The sequence below is a fragment of the Scyliorhinus canicula genome, chromosome 5 (genome assembly GCF_902713615.1).
Source record: "Scyliorhinus canicula chromosome 5, sScyCan1.1, whole genome shotgun sequence".
Lineage (NCBI taxonomy): Eukaryota > Metazoa > Chordata > Chondrichthyes > Carcharhiniformes > Scyliorhinidae > Scyliorhinus > Scyliorhinus canicula.
The window spans coordinates 96,807,009-96,830,895 of NC_052150.1; the positions used below are offsets into that span (position 1 = coordinate 96,807,009).

The 23,887-nt window shown below is 47.0% G+C and overlaps 1 protein-coding gene across 2 annotated transcripts in view; it reads right to left on the bottom strand.

Moving 5' to 3' along the window:
* The window catches only part of LOC119966149 (dynein heavy chain 11, axonemal-like), a 622,669-nt gene that overhangs the window by 215,584 nt on the left and 383,198 nt on the right, over window positions 1–23,887 (bottom strand). For both annotated transcript variants that reach the window (XM_038797431.1, XM_038797432.1), the window contains 3 exons: window positions 21,483–21,606; window positions 14,407–14,549; window positions 5,370–5,531 (listed from right to left, as the gene is read on the bottom strand). In XM_038797431.1, coding sequence (XP_038653359.1) covers window positions 5,370–5,531; window positions 14,407–14,549; window positions 21,483–21,606 — 429 coding nt within the window. The remainder of the gene's footprint in view (window positions 1–5,369; window positions 5,532–14,406; window positions 14,550–21,482; window positions 21,607–23,887) is intronic.

Genomic DNA, 23,887 nt, shown 5'->3' on the forward strand with positions numbered 1-23,887 from the left:
CTGCCCAGGCCGGGTTTCTGCCACCCCCCCCTCCCCCCAAAATCGCGTGTCGCGAAACTCGGAGAATCGTGGGTCGATCGCGGGTCGCCATTTTTCACGGCGACCCACGATTCTCCGGCCCGGATGGGCCCAGCGACCTGCCGTTCCTGACCTGTTCACGCTGGCGGCAACCACACCTGGTCGCTGCCGGCGTGAACATGGCGCCCAAGGTGAGTTTGTGGCTTGTGGAGGGCGGAGAGGGGAGCAAGCACCATGGCCGTGCTCGGGAGGGGACTGGCCTGCGATCGGTGCCCACCAATCGTCGGGCCGGCATCTCCAAGGGACGCACTCTTACCCCTCCGCCGCCCCGCAAGATCAAGCCGCCGCGTCTTGCGGGGCAGTGGAGGGAAAGACGGCAACCGCGCATGCGCGGCTGACGTCATTAGGCGCCGCCACCGCGTCATTCTCGGCGCGCCGAGATTTACGGAACGCCGCTCCTAGCCCCCGGGGGGGGGGGGGGGGTGGAGAATAGGGGGCGAGGAGCACTTCCGACGCCGTCGTGAAACACTCCGGGTTTCACGACGGCGTCGGGCGTTGCGGAGAATTCCGCCCCTGGAATTTGGGAGCCGCCTACATGATTTCCAACTGTTGTTTAAAATAGCACCAATTTCCTCTGTACCCCATTATTCTTTATACTCCATATTTTCATGTGTCAAGCACAGTAGACTGAACTCCATAGCAAGACTCCTTTGCATAAATAATGGGCCTGATGTTCCGTACAACCCGTTAAATGCACCCCTCGCTGCCATAACTTGCAGCAGGCATGCACTGTCACCAGGACTGGAAGATCCTGCTGGCATGAACAGCTGGAAAGTTCCAGCAAAGTCTATTTTTCATTCATGGGATGCAGGCATCGTAGGCAATTACAGAATTTGTTAGCCATCCCTAACTGTCCGTGAGCAGGTGCTGGAACTACTGAAATGGCTTGTACAGAGGTGCAGCTAGTTCTGGGGCACAAGTTGTCATCATCACAGCCAGGACTTTGTCAGGGCCTATCGCCTTTGCTGTATCCAAGCCTTTGCGCTTGGGTGTTTCTTGTGATCTCACTTGGAGTGAGCCGAACTGGCTACTGTGATGCTTAGCCCTCAAGAGCAAGCCAAGGTGGATCATCCATTCGGCACTTCAGGCAGAAGCTGGTTACAAATGCTTCACTCATCTGCTGCGCTCTGCAGATAAGGATGAGTGCGTTTAGGGAGTCTGCTCCCTCCATTAATTGTCAAATAGTCCACCATTCATGACTTGATGCGATAGGACTGCAGAACTTTGATCTCATCTGTTGGTTGTGGGATTGCTTCAGCTTTGTCTATAGCATGCCATTTCCACTGCTTAGCATGCATGTGGTCCTGTCTTACGGATTCCCCAGGTTGGTGCTTCTTTTTTCAGTATGCGCATGGTGCTTCTGGCCTGCACTCCTCATTGAACCAGGGCTACTCCTGTGGCTTGATGGCAATGGTATGATGAAGGGCATGACAGGCCTTGAGGTTGCAGATTGTAGTTGAAATATAGTTCGGCTGCGGATGACCTACAGATCCTCATGAGACATTAAATATGTTGTGAATCTATCCCATTCAGTATACTGGTGAAGCCACACATGACGAAGGATGTCCTCACTGTAGACTTCAGCTCCACAAGGACGGTGCCATGATGACCCGCATCAGTAATGTCAGGTAGGTCATTAGGGATGAAATCAAGTCAGTTTTTCACACTTGTTGGTTCTCTCCAACCAGCCACAGGGCCAGGTATGTGCCTCAGGTCTCGGCCAGCCCATTCAGGAATAGTGCTACTGAACCACCTTCAGTGATGGATTGTGAAGCACCTCACCTCGAGTACGTTCTGTGTCCTCGATACGTTCAGCGCTTCTTCCAAGTGGTGTTCAACATGGTGGAATACTGATTTATCAATTGATGGATGACTATCTGTAAGTGTGACTGTGTCAGACTGTTTGTTAACTTGTTACTGGATGGCTCTCCCATATCTGGCACAAATGTCCATGTGTTAGCAAAGAGGACTTTGCAAGGTTGACTGGGCTGTGTGTGCCTTTGCCACATTTTTTGCAATGCTTGTGAGAGTATTTGGAATAAGGGATACCTCTCTAATTAAAGAAAGGTACAATATTTGCTTGTCAAAGTGTCTCAAGCTCTGTAAAACTGATTGCATATACCAATACAATACATTAATGTAATCTTTGTTGGGGGTAGCACATCCAATTCAAAACGCTTGCACCGGAAGCCAATTTGCTAAACCTGTATCTTCGGAGCCACTAAAATTTCTTTGAGAAGACACTTCTCAAGGGGTAAAACGGCAGTTGCCATTAACTTAACAAAACAGCACAGCATGGAGGACGCAGTCAGTCAGAGAGCAGCTGGTAGTAATTCACACTGCTTTCAGATAACGATAATCGCCCCAGAACAGAACTCTTTGATGACTGCTCTATCCTTCATTCACAATTTGTCCCGTCTGTTCAGATAAGCTCAGTGGTGACAGCACTTCCTGACTTTAACAGCTGTGGCTTCTCAAAGGGTCATTGTGTGACTACTAATTATTGTAATTTCATTAGCATAAATTATTTGTCCTGCCAATGATTGATCGCTATGATTTTTTTCAACACCATCCTCTTTGCATTTGTCTGTGAGCACAGTGCAGTGATGCATGCAACTAATGCCCTTGTTTTATGTCAAAAGAAGCGTCAATCGTCCTTTTTTGGGATTTGAAAGATGAAATTGTCGTCTTAATGTGCTTAAATCTCACTTAAGATAAATCTTTGCTCAGACATTTTGTTTTTGGCACCAGGAGTATTATTTTATCGTTAAGAGTCCATAGCTTTAATAACTAGGGATATTTTCAAAGAAAAACTGTGAGAAAAAAAAATTTAGCAAACGTGTGAAAATGAATTAGACTGATACTGTGTAAACATATAAAAACCCAAGAGGAAATAAGATTGTGGCATTTTCCTTCAGCTGTGTAAAGTTGTTCTTTAACACAATTACACTGATTTGTGAAGTTCTGCATGATTACTAATGAGATACTGCGTGAGCCAAATTAACTAAAATGTTGAGGTTATGAATATAATTCCGATTGCCCAAAATAGAAAACACATTCTGCTTCTCCTACTACTAATTCTGAATCTATGTTCAAGTTTCAGACAGGACAAGGGATAAAAGAAACTTCTTACTGGCTGAATAATTTTAAATTTTCCTGGGGATTTCACAAAAAAAAGCCGGACATTAACAGTTATGGAATTATCAGTAGTTACCACAATACAGAACGTGAGCTTCTGACTGCTATGATCATTAATGCCTATAATTAACTTCTACAGATTTCAAACGGAACTTGAAAACATTAAAAGTAATAAATGTGCAAACAGTACAATTCTGTTTAGTTACCTGCATAAACCACTTAAGGCTATTTTTCACAACTATAACTGAACAGCATAGCCTCTAAATTCTAATGCAAACACTATGGGCCGAATGGCGCTGTAACAATTCTGTGATTCTGTGAAAGTCAATCCTGTTACACTTGCTTCACAGGAGTTAAATTGATGCCCAAAGGGCCAATACGGTGGATGTTATGCAGGTGTTCATTCTGCACTGGAAATGCGTCACTTACTCGATCAGAGGAGGCGTCTCGATAGGTGCTCAGGATGCACGCCTGAAACCTGAATTCCGGTCATTGCATATGAAAATTGATGACTCAACACAGGGCATATGCCGGCCATACTGTAGTCAGTTATTTCAGGCAACCAGCAGCCAAACAAATGGTTCTGAAAAGGATCGATGGAGTCTGCCACCCAAAGATTTTGTTTTTATCTATGCCATTGTGGAGCCAATTGCCCCCCACCGCATCACCCACGCATTCTCCCCCCCCCCCCCCCCCCCCCCAGGTCCTCATTTGGCATCTGAGCCAACCTGTCTTGTTTTCCCTCCCCCAACCCTGGGGCTGCTTTTGAGGCTAGGAATGGTAGCTGCGAGTCAGCGGAACAATTTTCTCTCTTCCAGCCACCACTTTCATTTGGACCAATTTACATGCGATTCAATTTCTCAGCCCATATATTTTTTTAAGAGACGTTTCTGTGTATAGATATTTGAAGCAGTCCCTTTTAAAAACAAACTATAAATGCAAAATCAATGTAATTGACTCCTTGACTTGATAAAAATCTTCGATAAAGTCCAGGACTAACTGGCCCATGTAATTGAAACAGCTTTGTTGTTCCTTCTGATGTCAAAGCAACATTGTTACTGATTTCCAGCCAATATTCAACTAATACTTGAAGCCCAAAATTCTACTAATCATGCTTTATTAATAATTGCAACAAATAACATTTGAAATCACTCGGTGACATTTTACATTGGGCTGAATTTTCATGCCCTTTCCACTGACCGAATGTTCCAGTCCAGCCCATGGCGACACCTGCGGCAGGTCCCCCGGTGGTGTGGCCGGTCAACAATGTAAAACTGGAACGTCCCGCTGCCAGCCAATGGAGAGCCACCTCTACCACCGGAAACCATGCCTTGGGAGGGGGGGGGGGGGGGGGGGGGGGGACTTTAGAAATTCCTATCAATTACATCCAAAATCAATTTTTCAGTTGATATTAATATTAATATATCTTTACCAAGACGATAAATAAAATTGCTAAATGATTGTGGGCATTACAATGAATAGAATCATAGAATTTACATTGCAGAAGAAGGCCATTCGGCCCATCGAGTTCTGCACCGGCCCTTGGAAAGAGGACCCACACTTCAGCCCATTCCTCCACCCTATCCCCGTGACCTCACCTAACCTTTTTGGACACTAAAGACAATTTAGCATGGCCAATCCACCTAACCTGCACATCTTTGGAATGTGGGAGGAAACCGGAGCACCCGATGGAAACCCACGCAGACACAGGGAGAACGTGCAGACGCCACACAGACAGTGACCCAAGCCAGGAATCGAACCTGGGACCCAGGAGCTGTGAAGCAACTGTGCTAACCACTGTGTTACCGTGCTGCCCCATGGTAAAACTGCAATATTGTGAAATTAATGTTTTAGTAAACGTATAAAGGTATGCCGAATTTAGTATTTGCAGGATGTTGCAACTCAAATTCCTGACTGAAAATTATTCCTCAAAGACATGTATTGTGCACATCATAGTCCTGTGATTAGTCACAGCAATGAGATTTCTGAAGTACTTCTCATTTATAAGGAAAATTTCAATTTCCGAGATTAGTTAGTAGAAAGATCTTTCAATGATCATTTTCACTTAAAACAATATGACTAAGGTAAGAGCGTCCTTTAAGTCTCATACATTGATGCATTTCTGCATTGACTGACACTGATAAGATACGCACCTTAATCCCCTCAATCTCCTCAATGAATCTCCTGCTGACAGACACTAGGGCCTCCTGTGGCCACTCATGAAACCAGTCAATAGCTGTGCAGTTAACTATGGCTGGGAACTTCCGGGCTCTCACACGCAAGGTTGAACCAACTGGGGAGAAACAGAGAACAACCTGCAGGGGACAAGATTAAAAGCATAACCATATAATAGCCTTGATTAAAGCAAGTGCTCAGGGTGAATTATGATCACATGAGAAGATTATTAGTGGATCAGAGTTCCAATAAGTATGGATAAGAAACCACTAAGCTACTTAAGTATTGGGTCAAATTTACTTTAGCAGAAGGCTATTTTGCTCTGAATGGACTAAAAAGCACAGTACTTATTCAAAGCAAAAATATTTATTCTTAAGGAAAGTTTAAAACAACATTTTAAGTGAATTGTAATTTCTCCACAGCCTTGTATATTCATGAATTCTGAATAGTTATTTTTTTAAAGAAAGGTTATTTTGGTTATGGTGAGAAAGTTGCCTGGTAATCCACAGGTCATGATCCCAGCAATTTAAATTGGGATTGATCCTACTTATGACCCCTGACATTGAACCATCGGACTGTTTGGAGTCAGTGATGGGGCAACACATTTCAGTGACTTTGATGGATGCCAGTGCTACTAGGTATACATGTTGGGAACTTTACCTGCAATATTTCCAAAAATCAGACGGAATATGACTGTTCCAGGGCAAATCCCAGGTGAGCTCCAATATCATTAGCAAAGTGGTGAGTACACCTTTTCCTACTGGGCATACTGAGCTCTGAAGGAGGCCATTCGGCCCATCGAGTCTGCACCAGTTCTTGTAAAGAGCACCCTACTTAAGCACACGCCTCCACCCTATCCCCGTAACCCCACCTCACTTTTTTTTTTGGACACTAAGAGCAATTTATCATGGCGAATCCACCTAATCTGCAAATCTTTGGACTGTGGGGGGAAACCGAAGCACTCGGAGGAAAACCATGCAGACATGGGGAGAGCGTGCAGACTCCGCACAGATAATCACCCAAGCAGGGAATCGAACCCGAGACACTGGAGCTGTGAAGCAACTGTGCTAACCACTGTGCTACCGTGCTGCCCTTATGTGTGTGTGTGCTTGTAGGGTGAGCCCGAATATCCTTGTGAGAAACTGATGCTTATAACGGCATGTAGATAAATGAATGCTATAAAAGGAATGGTAAAGATTAAAGTTTGAACTGTAAATTCTTACTCTTTATCAAAAGATAAAAGTGAAGTAGAAAATTACATGTTTAAGTTGTAAAGGTTTGGGTAAATAATAAATAAATATTTGATCCAATTTGGTGACTGTTACAGAAGACGCGGTTCTTCTTTAACTAAGATTAAATATTGAGTATGCAGTGTCTATGTCATACAGAATTTAATAATAGGTTGTACTGCAGTGGGAGACCACAGAAACAAGGTTATTTTGTGACAAGAGCAATGATATTAAGAGCATTGCTCTGGACTATATTGTTTTCCCAAGGATAGTCACTTTTATTATTATACTAATTAATGTCCTCCACCTTTGCTTATGGGGAGGCAAGGACAAGTGCAATATTCATTTCAAACAGTGTTAAGCTAGCAGGGAGGTAACTGGATCAAGGATAAGAGGAGGGAATGGAGCTAAATAGAAGGTGGTGGAAGGACGTTGAAGGGAGGGAAGGAAGAGGGAAGGGAGGGAAGGAAGAGGGAAGGGAGGGAAGGAAGAGGGAAGGGAGGGAAGGAAGAGGGAAGGGAGGGAAGGAAGAGGGGAAGGTGGGCAGAAATGGGGAAGAAGAGTTGGAGAGTGGCCAGGAATAGATGTGAAAGGAGAAAGGGAATGGGAAGAGATTGTGTCAGGACAAAGTTAAGTACAGGATCTGGGTGAAGGAGGGTATTGAAGGAGATAATGGGATAGAAGAGAGGGAGCTTGGAGGAGAGAGATGAGTGGAGAGGCAGAAGCAGACTGTCAATGGGTAGGAAGGGAATAAGGGGCGAGTTACTTCACTTAAATACTTTGGTTGGGTATCTGTGCCACCAGGAATGTACCTCTGGGTTCCGCCAAGTGATGAAAGTTACACACCTTGGAAATGTTAAATGTTTTGGAATCAATAACTAGGGGGAAAAAATCAACAGGCACTTGGAGAGGCTTGAATTTATTAAGGCAAGCCAACAGGGATTTATAAAACGCAGATTGTGTTTGACTAATCTGCTTGAATTCTTTGCTGAGCTAACAAGAGAACATTGCTGAAGGAAATGCAATAAATGTTGCCGATATAGACTTTGAGAAAGCATTTAACAAAGTAGGGGGCAGCACGGTAGCATAGTGGTTACAACTGCGGCTTCACAGCACCAGGTTTCTAGGTTCAATTTGGGGCTTGGGTCACTGTCTGTGCGGAGTCTGCACGTGCTCCGGGTGCTCTGGCTTCCTCCCACAGTCCAAAGATGTGCAGGTTAGGTGGATTGGCTATGCTAAATTGCCCTTAGGTTAGATGAGGTTGCAGGGCTACAGGAATAGGGTGGAGGGTTTAACTAGGGTGCTCTTTCCAAGAGCCGGGGCAGACTTGATGGGCCGAATGGCCTCCTTCTGCATTGTAAATTCTATGAGATTCTACCACATGAAAAGTTGGTTAACAAAATTGAGGTTCATAAATAGGAGCATTAATAGAAACCTGCATTAAAAAATACTGGCTTAAGTATAGAGAACAATGTTTTATGTTCAATGGTTGTTTTTCAAACTGGTGCATAGTAGAGTGGGATTCCCCCATGTTTCAGTGGCACATAGAATTGACTTGGATTCTGAGTAAAATTTCAAAATTTGCCAATGGTGCCAAAATTGGAAGTGTGGCAGACAGTGAAATTGATGTCAATCACCAGGAATAAGGCCAATTAGTGCAATTAACAGAAACTCAAAGTAGTAATTATTTCACTTTTGGAATATGGCCAATTTTGTGGATGGGGCCAACTTCCAGTAAAGGGTTTCTAAAATTAGTTCAAAAGATAACAAAACTCAAACATGCGGAATGCATTTGTACTTAAAATTTCGAGATCTAAGACCATGATGCCTGGACACTGTGCTTGATCACTGCGGGAGGCAACACCACACACGCAGCAGCCAACACCCGAACACCAAGGGAGTGGGACATAGCTCCGGGACATGTCCATGGTCGGAGGGTAGGGGTGGAGAGATCAATTGGGAAATGCAGGGTCCCGGTTTGGAAGCCACCGCTGTGTGTCAGCGTAACACCCTCTCCCAATTCCTTACAGATATTGAACACTATGGCAGGGACATTGGATGCAGAACTTGCCCTAGTGGTGCTGCTGCTGGGCTGGGCAGCCAGGTTCTGGAGAAGGCAGCAGAAGCAGCGGCTGCAGAGTCTCGATGCGGAGGGCCACATGCTGGACTCTGCCCCACACCTTGAGGACCAAGCCGCCCATCAGGCCAGGGAGGGACCCAGAGGGACAGTCCCACATCGACCCAGGGTGTATAGGCGTAACTGGTCATTCGAACAGAACACAGACAGCGCGTGCCACATGAGGCTCCGCCTTAACAAGGAGATGGTGCGGCACCTGTACCATGTCCTCATGGACTTGGCACCATATGGAGGAGGGGAACACCCACTCCAGGTGGCTGTCAAGGACACAGCAGCTCTGAACATTTACACCTCAGGATCATTCCAGGGCTCAAGTGGGGACCTGTGTGGCATCTCACAGGCCACAGCCCACAAGTGCATCCGACATGTCACAGATGCCCTGTTTGCCCGGGCAGAAAACTACATTGTCCACTCCCTCAACATATAGCTCGTGAGCAACCACCAGATGACGATAATGCACCAGTCTGCCCGCTTCCAGGGGAGCGTGGGCGACAGCTACATCCTGGGGCAGTCGGTTATCCCTGGCCTCTTTGAGGAGCACCATAGGATGGGTGGCTGGCTCTTGGGGGATAAGGGGCACCAGCTGAGGACCTGGCAATGGAGCCGTGTGGAGGCCGGTGACCGAAGCGGAGAACCGGTACAATGAGGCCCATGTGACCACCCGGGCTGTCATTGAGCAGTGCATCGGACTCCTCAAGATGCAGTTCTGATGCCTCTACCAGAGGTATGCCCTCCAGTACACCGCCTGTATGGTCACCCACTTTATGGTGGTCTGTTGTGCCCTCCACAACCTCGCACAGCAGCGGGGTGATGAGCTGGATGTTGGTGATGAGGAACATGTGGCCACCTCCACGGAGGAGGACAAGGATGATCGGGAGGCACCGGACCAGCAGGGGCTGGAAGACGAGGCCGGGGAGGAACCTGAGGACCAGCCAGAGGCTGCAGGACAGGTGGCAGCGTTGAAGGTCCAGCAATGCCCAGAGGGCCAGGGAGGCCTTCATACTTGCCCGATTCACTTAGGACATGGCTTGGTCCGTCGCCCGCTACTCCCATTTCCCACCCTCCCTGGGTCTGGGTTACATCACTCCAGGGTGCAGGGACTGTGTCGGCAACGTCAGCAGATCACTAACTCACAGAGAGCTGAGCGCCACTGCTCCTCAATCTATGTTATAGTCTGACCCCTGCTGAGTGCTCGCTCACATCCATCACCTGCACGCGATGTGTCCTGGTGAGATGGGCCAGGGGTTTGGATGTCGACCCGCATTGCAGAAGAAAGTGACAGAGGCATCATAGTGGTTATGCACATGGGTATTTAATGTGTAATACAAGTCCCCACTCTCCCGATGGTGCCGTCCCCCACTCCCCACCCTCACAATTCCCACACACTCCCAAACCCTTCCCCCCAACCCCATGCCTCCTCCCCCGGTTCCCTCAGTGCCTCAGTGATCCTCTATGTGCTCGACCTTCCCAGCTCGACCGCTATGTCTAGGTGTTTCCCCAGGATACACATCTGAGGTGGAGGCAATCAGCTGCTTACCTTGTCCCGTGGTCTTCGATGCCCCTGGCGGGCAGCCTCTGGGAGCTCTGAGGTCGGAGAGCCCCGGCTCACTTGTCGGCGGAACATGCACAGCTGTGCTGCCCTGTCCCGTGTGTTGACTTCAAGATGCGGCCTCATCATAGGGGTGGAACTCGGGGGAGCTGGTGCCCACGGTCACCACTCCATGGGGTGGGTTCGGGTTGGCACTCAGCGCTCCCTCCTTCCGCAAGGTGCCCATAGGGCCCAGAGGTTCACCTTGGGATGGGGAGGCATCTGGTTCGAGCCGCGGTTGTCCCTGAATCATCTGGCTCTGCCAGACCTGGCGATTCCCAATGGTCTGCACCATTGTGTCGACGCCCTTGACGATGCTCCTCAGTGATTGGGCCATGCTCTGCAGCACCTTGGCAATGCAGAGCTGTCGCCACCTCCTTCCAGGCAGCACTGGCTGCCCTATGGCTGAATCTCCGGGACCCTCGGGGGGGACAGGACATCTCTCCTAGTTTCCACTGTGTCTTGGAGCCTCCCCAGGTCAGCATCTCCGAATCTTGGGGCCGGTCTCCTCGGCGACATTGTTGCGAGCTGGCTGGGGTTGGCTCTGCAGGTGCAGCTTAAGTGATGCTCAACCTCGTCAGTGGGGGGCTGGCGAGCACAGATCCAGCGAATCAGCTGGCGAGTCATCATTTGCGGCGAGAAGCCCGTGAGGTCTCGATAAGTGGACCAATTGATGTTGAATTGTGTTGCCAACCTTGCTGGGCAGAGCGCCGGGAAACTCGCAATTTCCACTCGCTACCACACTTCTAACTTTTTCAGGAGAATCGCGCCCTAAGTGTGGACTAAACAGGTGAAAACTCCCCAGGGCCCGAAAAAGTGACGAAGCGTCATTGGATAATGGTGGAGAACTCTCTGACAAAACAGCCCACTACAAATGAACTTTGAAAGCTTACTTTCACTTGTCAACAGGGAAGCCAGCTTGGCTGTAGTTAAACATTGAGATCCTGTCAAATTGGAGGTGAGCAGACTCAAAAGGTCCCAATGACTGATCAGTTTCCTGGGAGCACATTGGTCACCCACTCCTCATCTGAGCTCTATGAAAATGCTAGGTTTGAGGTGAGTTTTGTACCTGTTTCAAATTCTTAATATTCTAACTTGCTAACCAACCCAAACCCACCTGGCTGTGGGGAGTTAAACTACCCTCCATGTTTCCAGGTCCTGGCCTTCCCTGTGATCCTTCCTCGACACCCCCACTGGATTTAAGACACGGCTACACTGCAAGAGAGATTTTGCCAGTTCCCCAGGTTAGCCAGTACCTTTGTCAATATATTAAAGGTATCTGGCTCCCAACAAAAACAGAGAACGATCGGGCAGCACGGTGGCGCAGTGGGTTAGCCCTGTTGCCTCACAGCGCCGAGGTCCCAGGTTCGATCCCGGCTCTGGGTCACTGTCTGTGTGGACTTTGCACATTCTCCCCGTGTTTGCGTGGGTTTCGCCACCACAGCCCAAAGATGTGCAGAGTAGGTGGATTGGCCATGCTAAATTGCCCCTTAATTGGAAAAAATTAATTGGGTATTCTAAATTTATTTTTAAAAAACAGAGAACGTTTTCAAACCACATGCATGTAACTAACACAAAGTGTTTTATGCAAGAAAGAAATTTCAGCAGTTTATTTTTCCATCTTTTAAATTCCATTCTTAATAATATCTCCTCACATTAGTTCAAAGAATCATACCATTCTTTATTTGATAAACTCTTCCCAGGACTTACAAACACTCATGGACTGGCCATGATGAGATGTGTGAAGCTTGATTCAGACTCTAATCTGTCCTCTATGCAGTGAGGTTACTGGATTCTTTAGGCATCGCTGCTGAAGGCAATGCTGAACTCAGGCACTCTGTGAGGAACTAAATCATGCCGAAACGTGGTACAAAATGTTGTCTTAGCAGGTTTATCACACCTACATGCATAACCTTGGGGGTGATTTTCCAGCCCCTTCCTGCCCCGGCACAAATCCCATTATGCCGGAAACTCTCATGAGAGGGCCATAGCGGGATTTGCGACAGGGAGATCTCATAATGAGATCTCTCTCACTCACTGCCAGCGACGTAATTAGGTTCACCCCCTCAAAATCGACTTTATCCGGAATCTGCCGGGAACGCCAGATGTTCCCACCCACCAGCGTGATGGAATGCCACCACGAATCACTACCGGTTTCCACAAAAAGATTGGGTATTCTAAATTTATTTTAAAATTCACTGGATTCACTGGCTTGGAAGCCAGTGGTACCTCTTGGGTGGTCAGAAACATGGAACAGCAGAGCAGGTGGGGCAGAAAGGGAGTGGGAGCTGAAGGGGTCAGGGCCTGAAGGGAGAGCCATGGAAAGCCCCGATGCCAGAGATCCTTGCGGGAGAGGTTTGATGCTGCCGATCCTTGCAGGGACCTGGGTTGCGGTTGATGGCAGCGATCACTGATTGGGCGGGTGGTCCCAATGACCGTCGGGAGAGGGTCTTTAACTTCAATTTGAGATTGGGCACCCTCACCTTGGTGGAGCCTGGTCTGCCGGTGTCGTTAGGCCCTGCCCCAGAATGATGGTGTAAAACATGCATCCGCCTTCAAATAAATGGTATAGTGTGGGAAGATCTCGATGGAAAACTGACTGTTTCTCTGGTTTTCAGTCAGAATCTGCCACTTTGGCTGGAATTTTCTGTTTGGGAGATTATGTTCTCCTGCTGGAGCTGAATTGTACTTGATTTGCACTCCCAGCGTGAAAGCAAATCCGGAAGTGATTCACAATCCTTAGCCACGCAAATTTCTGCAGAGTGGGGATTGCAAGGGATTCTCTAATGAATCCTGCTATTGGGCGCCATTTTGAGCGGGCATCCTAATAGCGAGATCTGGCGGCCCGGCCATCCGCCACCCCGCAATGTAATTTAGTACCTCCCGCCATAGTACAAGGGTGACCCAACCCACTAAGAGACCCCAATGAGAGAGTCTCCTACCAGACACCCTCCCCCATTACAGAGACCCCGGTAAGAGAGACCCCCACAAGTCAGAAAACCCTGCCTGGTAGCCCCAGTTAAGTGCTCTCGCATCCTTTTTTTTCTGCAGAAAGCACTTAACTGTCTTTAATGTGGTAGAAGACTATCAATCATAGCTAGATGTTTATAAACATTGAGGTTAGTTTTACAGCTGGGTACTCTAGTGTGAAGGGCAATGAATGAAACAATGTAGGTAGCTGTGTGTGTGGAAGATGTCAATCAAAGCCTAGTGAATCAAAAAGATATGAATGAAAGACTTTCAGATCAAAGATCTGAGGGGGTTTAAACCCAGCTGACTGGTTTTCTCTTCTCCAGGAATTGACAGGTGTTGCTTCTTCTGAGCCCAAGGTGTATTGCACAAGTGAGTTTTAAAGCAGTGATGTTTTCACGGCTTCTGTCTGAACTGCTCTCTAGTTTACAGTCAGGGGCTTCCAGACAGATGTTTCTCTTATGGGAAGCTTCCAGGCAGGGGTCTCTCTCATGGGGTCTTCCAGGCAGAGGTCTCTCTTATAGGGTGTCTCTGCTGGGGGGGGTCTCTGTAATGGAGTTTTTTGGTGAGGGATCTCAAAATAGGGGGGGTTTCTGATGGGAGTCTCTCTTATGGGGGGGCGGGGGGGGGGGCAGGTCTTGCATTGTGGGGGGGTGGGGGGGAGTTAACCCTCCAATGTTGACCCTCCGATGTTCTTTGAAGCGTCGTGAAATGGAGTATCCAGCTGATGCCATGTTTTAACAAGCATCAAATTAGATACTTTCACAATAAGAACTGGAAGTCAATGATTTCTCGGGTTTGGTAGTAAGGTTATTACAATCATGCTTTTACTTTCCATGAGACACAGGTTGTGATCGACTCGCTGTTGAGCCGGGACTCCAGCTGACCTGCAGGAAGACAGAACTAGGCAACTGGATTAAAAATCTATTTTCCAATTGAAAGTGAACTAAAAATTAATCTAAAATTCCAAAAATTACTTGATTAGGAATGAGCGTATTAAGTTGATAGTTAAAAAAATTCTCTGCAGTTTCTTTAAAAAGGGAAAAGAAAACTTGCTGTGCTTTTTGTTTTATCATGTGGAGCACAAATACCTTGAGCTGCTGTCGGGCTCTGTTCAGGAAGAACTTCCAGCAATTTTCCCTGTTGTCCAATAACCCTAGGCCGCGGACCTCATTACGTATACCACCAATGATGTTGTCAACTTCTTCATCACTGAACAGATCTGGAATTTCACCTGTTTAAAACAAATCAGGATCTTGATTCTGACAATCTGACCAAAAAGGTGACAATCACCTTTCCGCTGATATTTCGGGCAGAGATGAAATCTAAGGCCGGAATTCTCTGGCTGTTCATTGGTGACGGGATTCTCTGGTCCCGCCGGCGCAGCCCCCCCATACCCTGCGGGTTTCCCGGCGGTGTAGGATGGCTTCAGTGGGAATTCCCGTGGACAGCGGTGGGAATAGAGAATCTCACCACCAGCAAACAGCACGCAGCCTCCTGCCACCGAGAAACACGCGGCTGGGAGGCCAGGGAATCCCGGCCTCAATATTTTCAAAAGAAAACTTGATTATATTCTTTAAATATTAATTTAAGCACATTATCATCATTATATCTTTCTTTTCTTTTTAAAAATTCTGGAAGATGGCCTTACAGTGAAAAGAGCAATTTGCATTTTGTTTCATTCTCAAGTGCTTCCAAAATGACATTTTGAAAATGCCCTCTTAGTCTCTTGAATTGCAGCCACCCCAACTCAGAACACAAGAAATCGTTTCACTGCATTTTGACTCATAATGAGATCAGTCAAAACGACAACATTCCTGCTTGTTCATGCAAATCCATTCTACTTTACAGCTAAAGCCATTTATTTGTACTTCTGCCAACTACAGTATACTTGATGCAGCATGATCATAGCAATCATTTGGCAATGATTAGTGATGGCATATGGCATAGTATCATTAAGTATAATCTGTTAATAATTTTGCCAATTCACCTCTCTGATTTGCAACTGGATGCAGACTGCGAGGAGAGCAGTACAATGTGGTGCATTACAAGGGAGGAAACCAGTTTCACTTAATTGTGTTGCCAAGTGAGAGTCAGTACAAAATTCCATAGCATGAAGTCAGAGTGCACAGAATTACAGACTAAGGTTTTTACATCTATTCCTGTGAGCACATGATTTTCCACCAATTGACTGAAGTGGATAGAAAATCAAGAGCCAGCAGAAAGCACAGCAATAAAGTCCATATTTGTCTCCCTCTCGAGCTGTCTGTTAACCACACATCGTAAACTGTTAATCTACATTTGTGTTGTTTGTTGTCCGTCTCTCCCTAAAGCACACACAGCATTTCTATAGGATGGAATTTTCTCATTTTTGGACGAGGGGCAGAATTTTATAATTTTTGACCAAGTGTCAACTCAGGTGGGAAAAACATTTCTGCCAAATGTTTTGACACAGTCAAAATAGCCAAAAGAATCAAGAAGGCAGATCCCATGACATCATGCTGGCGGGATGGGCACATTCAGAGCCCGCCCTCCAGCAACCTTGGCTCTTGACTGAAATGGTGCCCTGATGTCTAAAAGATAATAATAGAATCAAAGAAAGCCCCCACTGACACAGAGCCCCCGGCACCTCCCAATGGCAAGTGCCAGGTGCAGTGCTAGGGCAGTGGTGGGGTACTTCCCAGGCATGACCCTCTCTCCCCTGGGGCTTTACTTCCTGTTCTCGACAGTTCCGTTTTTAAAAACCTGTTGTAAACCACGCCACTGGGAAGAGATGAACTTTCCTACGTTGGGGAGTATTACAGCGGGGAAGCCTGCTTATTATATTACAATGTATTCCAATGTGATTCCTGTCATTGCATGGCAGGAACCCCATTAAGTCACTGGTTGGAGGCAGGGACAATCGACTGGAGAATTCCTGCTGTGTAAAAGCCATTGTAGGACTCCCCACAATTCCCCACCATTCCTGCCCACTGAAAATGGGTGGAGGAAAATCTCCCTCTGTTTGAAACATCATGGCAGATGATTCACAGAAGTGTGAGGGGGAAATACCTAAATTAGGCCAAATATTGCTCAATTAGAATGTTTACAGAACTATGGCCGAGGTTCTCCGGGTCCATCCACTAGAAGCGGGATTCGCCATCAGCCACAGAATAACGCATTGGCCCAAAATCGAGTTTCCGGGCCCACCCCTCTGGCCATTACGGGATTCCCGCCCCACGCTAGCAGGAACATGCAAAGCACTAATAAGCATTCATTTGGAGACTTCCAGCCTCGGTGTGAGCGGTCGCACACAGGGCAGCTCCTGCCTGAAGGCATAGAAAAGAGCTCCTTTTACCCAAAATATGGAGCAACTTTGACGGAAAAGTGTAACTGAAGGTCGGACCCGGGAGAGGCATGTCTGCTGGTTACCAAACCCGGCAGAAGGTAAAAGATCTGGCCACGGAATTGGAAAAGACTTGTGGCGCAGCAGCCAGTGGAAAGATGGCGGAGGGGGAAGGGTCAGGGCAAGTTAGAGAGTCCCAGGTGGGAAGGTTGATGGCCTTCATCAAGGAAGAGTTCCGCCAGGAGAGAAAGGAGATGCAGGAGGATCGATCAAAGGCCATCGAAGGGACTGTGACATCCCTGAAGGGCTCAATGGCGAGGGTGGAAAAATGTCTGGAGGCTCAAGGGTCGCAGATCTGAAAGATTGAGAGGGTGATCTCTGAATACAGCGATATAATGCTGGCACTGGAGGCAGAGGTGGGTTCTTAGGAGACCTTTGCAAGACATTGAGAGCAAAGATGTAGGAGCAGGAGAACAGGTTGAGGAGGCAGAATCTGCGAATAGTTGGCCTGCCTGAAAGAGTGGAAGATACGAGTGCCATGAGGTACCTTTCGAGGATGCTGGTGGGGCTGGTGGCGGAGGGCATGCTGGACAAGGTCCCTGAGGTGGTCAGAGGCAGAAATAAAGAGCTCGGGAGCCGCCGCAGGCGGCAATCGTGAGACTCCACATATTTGTCAGAAAGAGAAGATCTTGCAGTGGGCAAGGGAAAAACTGAACTGCGAATGGGAGGGGAATAAGGTCCAAATTTACCAGGACATTGGAGCTGAACTGGTAAAACGGCGTGTCGGGTTCAACAGGGCCAAGGCAGTGTTATATCAATGGCAGATCAGGTTTGGGGTGCTCAATCCAGCGAAACTATGGGTGACTTATGAAGGCCGTGAATATTATTTTGAGACCCCAGAAGTGGCCAATGACTTTATCAAGGAGAACAAACTGGGAGAGAACTGAACAATGTTGGGAGACGGAAGTGCTGGCACTCTGGAATAAAGGAGAATACGGGTAGAGTAGAGGTTGGGGGGAGGTTTTTTTTTTCTTTTCCTCCGATGTGGAGTCCTTTTCTTCTTTATTCCGTTGGGTTGACAAAGGTTAGCTGGGGTGAAAAGTTTGTAAGGAGACGGCCGTCCCCTTTCCCCCCACGCCCCCCCCCCCCCCCCCCACCCCCCAATCCGCCCCTCCGCCGTTCTGCTGCCTGTGGCTGTTTTTCCTTTTTGTTTATGTTTGAGGAAGGTGAACTGTGGTTTGAGATGAGTCTTTGTTTGGGTGGAGGAATGCGAGGTCAGTGGGGAACCTTCTTCACAGAACAAAGAGGTAAGGGTGGGTGGGGGGGGGGGTTAGTAGGAGGAGCCTTTGGGCAGAAGTTGCCACGCTGGCAGGTAATGCTGGTGAATGGAAGTGAGGTTGGGGAGAAGGCCAAGAGGGGTGGCCGTAGGGGTGGAGGGGTGACCAATGATATGGGCTCATGAAACTTTGAATTGCACAGGGAACAGGACTGGGGTACCCGCAGTCATCGCTGTGTTTGCGCAAGCGATAGAGCCTCTGGCAATGGCTCTTAAGGGGTCGACAGAGTGGCGAGGGATTACGAGGGGATGAAGGGAGCACCGGGTATCGCTATGCGCTGACGACCTACTATTGTATGTTTCGGACCTGCTGGAGAGCATGGAAAGGATCATGGGCATATTGGGGAAGTTTGGGACGTTTTCGGGATATAAGCTAAATGTTGGGAAAAGTGAAGTGTTCCCAGTGAACAAGTTGGGTTGGCGAGCCAATCTAGGGGGGTTGCCATTCAAGGTGACTGGAGACAGGTTTCGATTTCTGGAGATTCAGGTGACGAGGGAATGGGCTATGCAACATAAATGGAACCTAACAAAACTGGTGGAGGAGGTTAAGGAGGATCTGAAGAGGTGGGATATGCAGCACTTGAGTCTGTCAGGGAGGGTCCAAGTGGTGAAGATGAACATTCTTCCGAGGTTCTTGTTCATATTCCAGACACTCCCAATCTTTATACCGAAGGCCTTCTTTCAAAAACTGAATGTGATTATCTCAGACTTTGGATGGGCAGGGAAGGTGCCAAGGGTTAAGGGGATCCTGTTACAGAGAAAGAGGCAGAAGGGAAGGTTGGCGTTGCCGAACCGGCTACACTATTACTGGCAGCGAATGTGGAGAAGGTGCGGCGGTGATGGGAAGGAGAGGGAGCAGAATGGGTTAGGATGGAGAAAGAATCATGTAGGGTCTCCAGCTTGAGGGTTATGGTGACGGTAGCATTGCCAATAGCACAAAGGAAATACGCGGAGAGCCCGGTGGTGCAATCCACAATCTGGAACCAGCTGAGGAGGCATTTCAGGAGAGAAGGGATGTCAGTGCTGGTGCCATTGTGCGAAAACCACGGTTTTGAGCAGGGGCGGCAGGGGGAGATAGATGGTATGTATAGGAAGTGGGGAGAAGTGGGTCTGGTTAAGGGTTTGCCAGTATAGAGGAACTAATGAGAGGGTAGAGATCCCAAGAGGAAGTGAGTTTCGGTACCTCCAGGTAAGGGGCTTTGCGTGGAAGGTTTGGAAAGAGTTCCCCGGGTTGCCGAGGAATACCTTATTGGAATGATTGCTGCTTCCGGATGTGGAAGGGCATGGCACTATTGTGGATATATATGGGTGGCTGGGATAGCAGGGAGGTGAGCAAATGGTCAAGATTAAGGAGTAGTGGGAGGGGAGATAAACTGGGGAGTATGGAGTGAGGCACTATGAAAGGTAAATGTGAGCTCCTCGTGCACAAGAATGAGCCTCATACAGCTCAAATTGGTACACAGGGTACATATGACCCGAAAAAGGGAAACATTTGTAAAAGCTGTATAGATGTGAGTTGGGGAGTTTGCTCCCTGAATTGTTTCTGTTTTGTATCCTTTTACATAAGCTTGGATAAAATATATTTTAAAAAAGCATTCACTTGAATGTGATTAGCGGGCTGAAAGCCCGATTCAGCTCCCGCCCGTGATGCTCCCCTCCGCCCCAAGCCAGTAGTCACACAGCCATAATTTGGTGCAAGCATTGCGGAACATGGACCTGACAGTTTGCAGTCCTAGGTAGTAAGTACCCTCCCAACAATTGCCTTCGAGATGCTGAGGGATGTCCTTCATGGGTGGTGGGGTCAGGGGGGCATGCGCTGGACTGGAGGGGCTCAGGTTGGGGTTCGTTCCTGGGATGGTGTTCTTTTGGCTTCTCTCCATTTCTGCAGCCTTTAAACACTTTTAACAATTAGTCAGTATGTAAAAATTAGAATTTCTTATAATAAAGTAAAAGTGTTCTCATCTGTACACCTATACCATTCAAACAGGTGGAATTTTCCTGCCATTCACTGGCAATGGGATTCACTGGTCCTGCCAGGAGCACACACCCACCCGCAGGTATTGCAGTGGAGCAGGGTGGCTTCAAAGGAAATTCCCATGGATGGGGGCGGAAGCCTTTATAATATCTGCCGGTATGCCAAATTTAATGCTTTATGAGATGAAGATAAAAGCAATCCCTTTAAAGTGATGGAAATATTTGAACTGCCTTTGCAGTTAATTTCACTGCCCTCGAAAGTATAGAAGTGTGTATGCATAGAAGGCTGGGAGCTTTGAACTGCTTTGTTTACATTCAGTTTCATGCCCCATTGTCTGCTGAAAGCTTTCTGATTGATAGGTCGAAGCAGTTTCAAAGGGGTGAATCAGATTGTTTATTTTTATAGCTCTGTAGGGATCTATTAACTCAGGGGAGTAGATGTTTTCTTGGGCGCAATTGTTTTATGAGTCTGCCTCTCCGCTCTCAAGTGCTTCCTTGAAAGCAGAGGAACTTCTCTCCCACCCCATGGACACGGGGAAATCCCCCCCCCCCCAAATAGAACGGTCTAGAGGGGCACCCCTGACTGTCCCTTGGTGGGTGGCTGTGCCAGCGTTCAATGCTGGGGTGCAGTGTCAAGGTACTACCTGGGCATGTACATGCTCCCCCCCACCATCTTGGATTATTATTAACCATGCTCCTCCAGCTGGTCTCCTTCACCTAGTTCCCATTTTCAAAAAGCAGTTGTAAATCTTGTGGAATTCTAAATTTTGGGGGGGGGGGGGGGGGGGGGGGAGGTATTGTGGCAGGGAAGCCCGCTCATTATATTTAAGGTTAAGAACCTCGTAACATCCCTGGTGGGGGGCAGTAAGAATGGAAAAACAAAACCTCACCAGCAAGATTTTCGTTTTCCAAGTGTCACAATATTTTCTGTCCACATCGCCATTTGCACATACGCTGAACGCAGGCGCATAATTACAGCCTACGTTTGAGTTTTACTAGCACGGACTGGTTGGGTACAGTCAGTGCTCTGCATTTTACAAACTGCCGAAGGGATGTGCTGTGTGTTATGATCTGCCAATCATTGGGACATGCAGCCTATACTCCTGGCATCACACCAGCATTGAAATTCATTTACCACATGCAGTATTAATAGTTGTTCCCCATTACAATTTATTGCGGGCTATCCTGATGAGATGAAAAGCTGAGGTAGCATCTCTTTTTTTCAGCAATGTGTGATAAGTTTGACTTTCAATTCAGTGAGGATAGAGGTAGGACAAAGAGTGTTTTATTTCAGTTACCAACCATTGACCCTTCATTGGCATTTTCACAGAGTCATTTATTTAGCAGTTTGAAATTGACACAGTTCACCATATTGTAGACTGACAATCTTGGCTGGCTTTATCAGAGGGAAATCCTGTGTGAAGGTGTAGCTGTCTCAAAATTCTCAATGCACCGTCAGAGGCCTGGCTACACTTCGCAAACACCGATTGTATTTGGAAATGGAACCGGTGCCGCAATATTAGTTTCTTTACCTGATGCCAGCAAATCATTGATCAGGACCAGGAAACGTTCATCTGGAACATGTGCATCTGTCAGGAGAAAGACTGTTGGCAGGTTTTTGGCTCCAGTCTTGATGTACAAATTAGCAAGATCAACCTAAATGGAGCAGAAGGTGAAACATTACAATGTTACTAAAAAGGAGGGACCCAATGCCACAATCCATAAGAGAGCAGCACAGAAGACTATGATAACGAGAATTGAAAGTCAGCAAGTTTTGAAACACAGCGCATGTCTAACCAATAGGGAAAAGGGTAACTGTGCAAGGGATGCGCATTAGGTTGACCTTCATTGCCCTCAACAGCTGGTCACAGAAGTGCTCTGGCAGAGACCTATGACCACCTGGCTCTTCTCTGAGCTGCAGATCAGTATGTAAAAAAGGGATAAAATACCTAAAAATAAATTCATGAATTCTGTGACGACCCTCTCTTCATGTACTTAAATGTTAGATTTACATTCCAGGTATGCACAAATTCTGGATGTCCATAGATTCAACTGAATAGAAAATCAAATTTAAATTGCTCGTCATATAAACAGATGGCAAGTATACACACTCCCGGAGTCATCAATTCCATCAGGGACAGTGAATGGTGTGTTTGCATGTATGCGGGGAAGGGGGGGGGGGGGGGGGGGGGGGGGGGGGGGGGGGGGGGCAGGGGAAATAATGGGAATAAGGAATCATAGAATTTTCAGTGCAGAAGGAGGCCATTTAGCCCATCGAGTCGGCACCAGCCCTTGGAAAGAGCACCCCATTTAAGCCCACACCTCCAAGCTATCCCCGTAACCCAGTAATCCCAGAGACACAATAAAAGAGACGGTGAAAGCTGTGTATTTTATCCTAACAATGGGAGCATATGAAATAAGTTTCAGAATGCAAGTTTGTGTTGAAGGAATCTGCAATATTCCTGAATAGTTTTTTAAAAAATACATTTAGAATACCCAATTCATTTTTTCCAATTAAGGGCCAATTTAGAATATAAGGCCATAAAATATAGAAGCAGAATTAGGCAACTCGGCCCATCGAGTCTGCTCCACCATTCAATCATGGCTGATATTTTTCTCATCCCCATTCTCCTGCCTTCTTCCCATAAGAAGAAAGTAAAATCAAATACTAGTGTTTTGTATTTAAACAAAGGAGATTACAAGGGGATGAGAGAAGAACTAGCTAAGGTAGACTGGGAGCTAAGACTTTATGGTGGAACAGTTGAGGAACAGTGGAGAACCTTCCAAGCGATTTTTCACAGTGCTCAGCAAAGGTTTATACCAACAAAAAGGAAGGACGGAAGAAAGAGGGAAAATCGACCGTGGATATCTAAGGAAATAAGGGAGAGTATCAAATTGAAGGAAAAAGCATATAAAGTGGCAAAGATTGCTGGGAGATTAGAGGACTGGGAAATCTTTAGGGGGCAACAGAAAGCTACTAAAAAAGCTATAAAGAAGAGTAAGATAGAGTATGAGAGTAAACTTTCTCAGAATATAAAAACAGACAGTAAAAGTTTTTACAAATATATAAGACAAAAAAGAGTGGCTAAGGTAAATATTGGTCCTTTAGAGGATGAGAAAGGAGTTTTAATAATGGGAAATGAGGAAATGGCTGAGGAACTGAACAGGTTTTTTGGGTCGGTCTTCACAGTGGAAGACACAAATAACATGCCAGTGACTGATAGAAATGAGGCTATGACAGGTGAGGACCTTGAGACGATTGTTATCACTAAGGAGGGAGTGATGGGCAAGCTAATGGGGCTAAAGGTAGACAAGTCTCCTGGCCCTGATGGAATGCATCCCAGAGTGCTAAAAGAGATGGCTAGGGAAATTGCAGATGCACTAGTGATAATTTACCGAAATTCACTAGACTCTGGGGTGGTCCCGGTGGATTGGAAATTAGCAAACGTGACGCCACTGTTTAAAAAGGAGGTAGGCAGAAAGCAGGAAATTATAGGCCAGTGAGTTTAACTTCGGTAATAGGGAAGATGCTGGAATCTATCATCAAGGAAGAAATTGCGAGGCATCTGGATAGAAATTGTCCCATTGGGCAGACGCAGCATGGGTTCGTAAAAGGCAGGTCGTGCCTAACTAATTTAGTGGAATTTTTTGAGGACATTACCAGTGCAGTAGATAACGGGGAGCCGATGGATGTGGTATATCTGGATTTCCAGAAAGCCTTTGACAAGGTGCCACACAAAAGGTTGCTGCATAAGATAAAGATGCATGGCATTAAAGGTAAAGTAGTAGCATGGATAGAGGATTGGTTAATTAATAGAAAGCAAAGAGTTGGGATAAATGGGTGTTTCTCTGGTTGGCAATCAGTAGCTAGTGGTGTCCCTCAGGGATCCGTGTTGGGCCCACAATTGTTCACAATTTACATTGATGATTTGGAGTT